The sequence below is a fragment of the Dipteris shenzhenensis genome, chromosome 9 (genome assembly GCF_047967505.1).
Source record: "Dipteris shenzhenensis isolate YYH24624 ecotype China chromosome 9, Dip_SZ_1.0, whole genome shotgun sequence".
Taxonomy (NCBI): Eukaryota; Viridiplantae; Streptophyta; class Polypodiopsida; order Gleicheniales; family Dipteridaceae; genus Dipteris; species Dipteris shenzhenensis.
This window is the reverse complement of record NC_141604.1, coordinates 15,952,977-15,960,395: the sequence shown is the minus strand read 5'-3', so window position 1 is coordinate 15,960,395 and position 7,419 is coordinate 15,952,977. Positions and strand designations below refer to the sequence as shown.

General features: G+C 42.2%; 1 protein-coding gene across 1 annotated transcript; it reads right to left on the bottom strand.

The window, feature by feature from the left end:
- Positions 1 to 205: 205 nt before the first annotated feature.
- On the bottom strand, positions 206 to 2,397 carry LOC147898274 (protein RGF1 INDUCIBLE TRANSCRIPTION FACTOR 1-like). Its single transcript, XM_087378908.1, has 4 exons — positions 2,164 to 2,397; positions 1,753 to 1,962; positions 1,320 to 1,535; positions 206 to 1,115 (listed from the first exon to the last, which is right to left on the bottom strand). The coding sequence occupies exons 1-4, from the start codon at positions 2,164 to 2,166 to the stop codon at positions 732 to 734; spliced, it is 813 nt and encodes a 270-aa protein (XP_087235034.1). The 5' UTR covers positions 2,167 to 2,397; the 3' UTR covers positions 206 to 731.
- Between the last annotated feature and the right edge of the window lie 5,022 nt (positions 2,398 to 7,419).

The following is a 7,419-nucleotide window of genomic DNA, read 5'->3' as shown; positions in this document are numbered from 1 at the left end:
AATTCTATGCAGTTTCCGTCGTCGTCCCAACTCCACCAAGAATATCAATTACTCCTGCTACCTGCCCCCTCTCCACTCTCAATCCCCAAGATCCGTTTCGATTTCCCTCATACAATAACGTAAGTTTATAGCGGCCAGAACTCTACAACGCACATTACTAGGCCTAGTTTTGTCGACGTTCCAATTGTTTCTTCCATTATAGCTTCTCAGCGCCCTTAATCAGTTCGCACTACATTCTTTACTCTATATAATCTTTTACATATCATTCATATGTATCTCCTTTACATGATGGTGATCAGCATAATATATATGTCACCGCCAGCTTAAAACCCTGGCCTCTGTTTCTACGTACAGGCCCGCGATTCTACCCATCGCACGGCTCCCTCTTTACTACTAGTGTACATGACAAAGAATGTCCCAGGCAGGTATAGATTTCGTTCGTTTTCACTTCCGGATGTACATATAACGGCACCACTGGAAGCCATATCTTCACTGTACAGTGTACACTATCCTTGAGCTTCTGTGTTGATTTGATAAGCTGAGTCTTGCTATATCTTCTTGGGCGTATTTGGCATCGAACCATCTTGTTCCTTCCGTCCCATTGCTGGGATCTCCGCATAGCAAACGTTGTATAACTTGTATTATGTTCCTTTTTTATATGCACAGTTAGAAACGGCTACGTCTTTCACGCGCCGTCTTACAGACGGCCAGCATTGCAGGGTGACGCCTATCTACACGCCCATAGGCGCTCTGTGTGGAATTCCCTTCCTTCTCTTCGGACTTCTTCTTTGAATCGTCGGTGGAGGGGTAGGAGGGGAAATGTCCTGCACATACTGCCGGTTGCTCACATTCAATCTGCTTAGTTTGACTTGATGATCGGCGAAGTCTTTGTACGGCATCTCCGCGGCCTCCTCCATCTTCCACATTGAACCGCCACCATATTCAGACGATAAGCTGTCTACTGTGTCCTCAAACGGGCTCTGAGCGCTCCTCTTCGATCTTGCTCCTTTGTACATCGAGGACTCGTCTGAATCGGAACCCCGCATTGAATTTCCAGGCGCTTTCGGTTGCAGTATGAAGGTCATCTCTGGGTGATACGTCCTGATTCCTGCGAGCTGGATACATGCCAAGCTAGAATATTAAGATCGATTTTCCTCAGTCAAGAGATTCGGTGAAATTCAATACTCTCATAAAAAGGGAAACCTCATCCGATGTACACCAAGTTACAGCAGCAACCCGACATTGTCTCTGATTAACGATTATCAAAGCGACGATCGTTGCAAAAGGCAAGTGGCCTTGAAAGGATATACACAAATTACCTTACAACCCAAGGAACAGAACCGGAACGTGTCAAGAAGGCTCCTGTCACAAATTTCGCAGTTATTTGTCACACCTTTCCCCTGCCGTGGTTGAGGTCTTTCATTGATGAATACCACACGAGCGCTGTTTATTATGTATGTCTGAATGCCGGTGATGTCTAATACCTTCTGAATCTCGGAGACCCTAATGACATCGTGGTAAGAAGACCGTCGTATCTGCAACAAGAACAGATAGTAATGAGCACCAGACTCAACAAGCTCAATCCAAAAACGGAGCTTTTCCAGACCCAGGTAGCTACCTGTTCTGCTCAAAACACCACAGGTGTGACAACGTTGGACAGGAATCAAGGGGAAAGCCAGGCTGGCTCAAGTCCCTTCCCTAGAAACGTGAAGAAAACCCACAAAATCTCTGCAAATAGTGCAACCATCATACCTGCACAATGTGGTGGTCTCTGTGGTTGATTAAGCAGGACGGGCATAATGCATTTCCCCTGCAATCGAGGCAATACTGATTGCATTCACTTTTGTTGGAATCTGCATGGATAGAACACGGCAAGAAGAAATTCGTTTCCAGCAACGGTTCCAGCCACGGTGGTGCAATGCGCTTAGGCTCGCTGTGGTGAACAAGTAACATGGGGGCGCCCTGGGGAACGAACACCCAACACGGAAGGCATGAACATCCAACACGAAAGGCAGCTTGTCATGCAAGAGAAATGGGAGAGTAGAGTGGAGAAACCCCCAACGCTGGAATGCAGAAGCAAGCAAAGTTTGCAAAGAAACTCATTCCGGATTGAAAGAGCAAGGGAAGGAGAGAAACGAAAGGCTGATGAGTAAGGCTACTTACCATGAAGCGTCGTCGTTTTGAGTGGAGGAGAGGAGACCAAGGATGCGGAAGGACGATAGCCAGCTCGTGTGAGGGGGGATGGGAAGATGGAACGGAAGGGGAGGCAAGGGAGTGGAGAGGGAAATTGGGTAAAGAGGCAAAGGGGTGAAGAGGGAAGGAAAGGCAAGGAGGGTGGCGATGGCGATGGCGATGGCTATGGCGATGGCGATTGAGCTGACGATCTTCTTCTTTTCTTCTTCGTTGCTTCCATTCCTTGCTCTCACACGCTTTGTACTTTTCTTCTTCGTTGCTTCCATTCCTTGCTCTCACACGCTTTGTATTAAGTCCCCCCTTCGCCGGCACTGACCCAACCGCCCCAAACGTACTGTCCCGCTTTCACTAAGTGTCTTAACCTCCCCTTTTGACCTTGCTCACACCTAATGCTTATCTAGAACCTCAACTTGGACACCTCCGCTCTCTACACCTTAATTGTTCTTCATTTTGCATGAGATGATGAGAGCATCATATACTCTTGAATCACGTTGCCAAGAAGTTTAGTAACCATATCAAGAAGGGGCTTTCTAAACCCTCATTGTTCTTCATTTGCATGAGAGCATCACATTCTCTCCATAAGGTTTCCAAGGAGGTTGGGAACCATATTATCAAGGAGAACCTATATTGTTCTTCATTTGCATAAGAGCATAAGATGCCCGGAATAAAGTTGCCAAGGAGGTTGGTAACCATATGAAGGAGGGGCTTTCTAATCCCATGGTTCTTCATTTGCATGAGAGCATAACATGCCCAAGATAGGTTGCCCAGGAGGTTGGTAACCATATCAAGGAGGGGCTTTCTAAACCTACATTATTCTTCTTTTGCATGAGATGAACAAAGCATCACATGTTCTGAATAAGGTTGCCAAGGAGGTTGGAATCAATAGCCCAGTATCTTAACCTCCTCTTTTGACCTTACTTAACCTTATACTTATATGGAAGTGTATCCTTCTTTTTCAATTGGTTCGTCATTCACTCGTTGGCCAATTTGTAACCACATCAAGGAGGGGCTTTCTAAACCTAGATTGTTTTTCTTTTGCATGAGGTGATGAGAGCATAACATGTTGTGAATGAGGTTTCTAAGGAGGTTCGAATCATTACATGTCGAAGGAGCCCTTTTTTTGAGCTGCCATCTGTGTGGATTGATGTTTCATCTCTTAGCACCTCCATGAGGCATTGGCATGGGTCAAAAAGCTACCACCCCAAGCACTTGACTTCTCTTTACTCCCTGTTGCTTTTGATTTGGTGAAGCTGAAATTGAGGGAAAGGGTTTAAGGTAGGTAGAGGTTATTTTCTCCACATTTTCTGCCTTTATGGTGTACTTCACAAAGGGAAAATGCCACGATGTGTGGTGGCCAAGGTTGCTCACGGAAAGCGGTTCCAAGAAAGATGATTTAAACAAGGCCGAATTGGTATATGCAAAAGCAAAGTGGGTCGGGAGGTGTTCAGCCTCCCACCCCTTGGACAACGCTTGGCATGCTTGAGAAAAGTGCTCCAGATGTAGTGACAAGAGATGCACTAGGCTCAGGAGTCGTCAACATTACAAATTGCTAGTCAAAAACTGTCATGGCTTCAACTCTTGTGTGAATCAATGAAACTTCTATGGATGTATTGACAAGAGATGCTTTGAGCTCACAAGTCGTCAACATTGTAAAATGCTGGTCAAAAACCGCTATGGCTTCAACTGAGCTTGTGTGAATCAATGAAACTTCTATGGCTTCAGCTCTTTTGTCGATGTGTCCCGCTAATCAATGAAAATGCTATTGCTTGAGGTTTTGTGTGAATCAATGAATGGACGGCCAACAGAAATTCAAGGGTGCTTTTATGAAATCTACCTCAAAGAGGATTTAAGTGGCGAGGCTTAAATTATTGAGAGTCCCTAGGCCTAACTAATGTTTTATTAGGCAGTCTTTAGCCGACCTTGACCAATGGCACGGGGATAGAACGTAGGGCGCAAGCTAAGCCCCGTTGAAGGACGTGTGTGAACGGACTTCCGCTCTGGGCGGTCCGTTTCCAGCCCATTCGGCCACATATACACGCACCATTCAAGGTCTTCTGCCCGCATCAAACTCTCTTGAGACTTGCCGCGTCAGCAGGGCTCTCTGGAATCTCTACACGTCATCGCGGCGGGTCCCACGGCCGCCCCAATTATCCTTGGGAGGCGCTCATTGGGGGGCGGCGGCGGCGGCGGAGAGCCGGAGGCCAGGATCACGCCAAGCCTTACGCATTTACCGGATACACCCATATGACCCCACCTTTGTACGGGACCCCTCTTTGCCATGTCATCCGTGACGCTCAGCCCACCAGGCAAGTCAACCGGGCCCCACTTTCCGCAATCCTCGTTGTCCGCAATCCACGCCTCCACGTGGAAACAGAATCTCGGCCAAATCGCCCTCCACGTGGATACGTTTACTGTAAAGAGAAAGGCGTGGTCCTTAAAATTGCCCCAAGATCCCATATTCCTCATCCTCGCAAAAAGCGTGTACATATGCGGACACACAAGCGCCCCCCCTTTTCGCACATTATCCCCTCCCCAAAAAAACCAAGCATATCATCGAATATTATTTTTTTTACCCCCCCTTAAAGTTGTCGAATATTATTGGACTGGAGGTAAGAACTTCCCAATAATAATGCTCCACATGACTTATAGCGAACGTACCCTCTTTCACGCCTTGCCTTTTCCAAGACTTTTTCTTCGCACATTCGTTCACACTTTTCACCTCAGCAAACCCACTTATACCCCCCGCACTAAGCATGCAATTGTGGTTGTAGCTCTAATAAGTTTTCGCCCATTTTGCTTTTAAGAAATTATGCAATCTCCCTACTTAGTAATATGTCCCTAATGGCATCTACTAATCACAGCCAAGTGACATTTTCTATGCAACCAAGTCATGATGTTAAACAAACACCTTTTCAATAAAAAATGCACAATTGAATATAACCTCAAAGAAACCAACACACTTTTTCTCCTGCACTCTTATTAAGTATATCTTTAGTCTTGTGCTAATACCTTTAGGCGATAAGACCACCAAGGTCACCATAAAACCCACGTTAGCAACCAAGTCCCATGAAGTTAGAATATTGGATATGGTGGACCAATCAATTCACTAAAACATTTCCATAATTATCATCTCTTTGGGTTCCTTTACATTATCCATATGAGTATAAAAGCTACATCTAACATGCAATAAACTTTTGAAATGTTACAATGGAATCTAGGTCGCATGCTGTGACCATTAAGAGAAAGGCCAATAATATTGTATAATTATGTGAAACCAAAAACAAGGGTTAAGGAAATGCAATCAACTGTGAATGGGTACTTGTGCACTATGAAATTTAAAATTTAAGAGAAAGGCCAATAACATTGTATAATTGTGTGAAACCAAAAACAAGGGTTAAGGAAATGCAATCAACTGTGAATCGATGCTTATGCAGTGTCAAATTTAAAATTTAAAGTAAATTTCCTTTTTTGTATAAATAATGTAAGTTTTTCAATAGAAGAATGAAAAAAATAAAATGCTTTTAAAAACATAAGTCATGTTGACATATGGCAATTTAAGTGTACATAGTTAGAATTTCCGCCAATTTGTCAGGCGTTCCCCTTATTGAATGAGAAATGATGTTGATGCTACTTTAAATCCAACCTTGAAAGCATGATAATGTCTTTCCTCATCAAATATAAAATATTTAGAAGTTGCAACTTGAGATAGAAAGTCTAGGGCTTTCAAGGGGCATTAGTGTAAGTGATGTGTGCCCTTGTTGCATGACCAAATCTAATATTATTTGTTATCTTTCTCTTTTTGCTACAATTGTTGCACAATTTGAAAGTACCTAATTTTTTAAAAGGGATGCATCCTCACCCTTAATAAAGACATTTTTCATGCATGTCAAATGCATGCCTCCAAAGAACACCATATCATGGTGATCATACAATCATATCTTACTTTTGTGTATGACATGAGGGTTCCATGGTTTTTTAGAACTTGTGAGTTATTGTATGGTATGGGTAAATAAAAAGGTTGGCTCGTGCATATTATAATTTTGATCAAGAGACATAGCATTTGACTTTTTGGTGCTATAATATGAGATAAAATATTATAGTTAAGCATGAGTATAATCATGTAACATAGTAGGTTAGTTAACAGATGGGACTTTTTAATGGGAGGACTTAAAGGCCATATAATAGATGAGAGGATTAAAAAATGACTTATCTAGTGTGGTTTAGTTATGTGAATTGAAATTATACACTCAAAACATGTATACATATATATGGAAGGGGATTAAAGAAATATGTTTTAAAAAGTGTGGAGGATAGGGCTTCAATCATGTGACCCCCACTAAATTTTGAATAAAGGGGTATTCAAATGTGTGCTTACTCACATGTGTTATACATGGTTTTTTAATCATGACCATCTTTGGTTAAGCAAACAAGTTTGAAACTTCATTGGGCATTCAAAATATGAGGTCTGCAAAATTGACTTTTTGAGGAGGCTCCAATTCAATTCCTCTTTGAAAACATTGTAAAAGCAGGGATGTTAGGTCAAGATGGACATAATTTCCTCGTCTAATAAAATACTTCAAGTCTTAGAGCTATCATTTTAGAGGACCTACATGGGATGGATAAGACTAGAAACTAGGACCATTCATTTTCACCTAGTCATCCTTAAAGTACCTTGAGTTCACAAATCATTGTTTATATAACTTCTCGAAGTCTAGAAACGCAAGAAAGCAAAGGAAATCAGAGTGGAGGATGGGAAACCAAGAAGAGGAAAAAGGGAGAAGAGAGTCTAAGGAAAGGATATGTAAATCATGGGAGCAAAATGTTAGCAAACATAAGAGTGCCAATGTTAGTAACATGACAACTTGTTCATGTTTTTATTAATAAGTCATGGTCCATGGGATCATGCTTTTGTTAGTAAGTAACGGAACATGGGGTTCTAAAACGGTGGTTATATCTTTATAAAATGAGCTTCTTTCACTTGTACTTTCCTAAGGGGTCACATAAAAAAGGATGTGACTATATGTGATTCAATAGAAGGATATCATGTTTTTTAATAGAAATATATTTATAGAGAGGTATCATTAAAAAAAATTTGAAGAAAAGTTATAGATTTGTACAAAAAGGGTTTCTTCTAAATCATATGATATTCACAAATAAGGGATTTGAAAAATAGGCCTTGAGCATTTGAAAAATAGGCCTTGAAAACTCACAGTGTGTAGGGTTTAC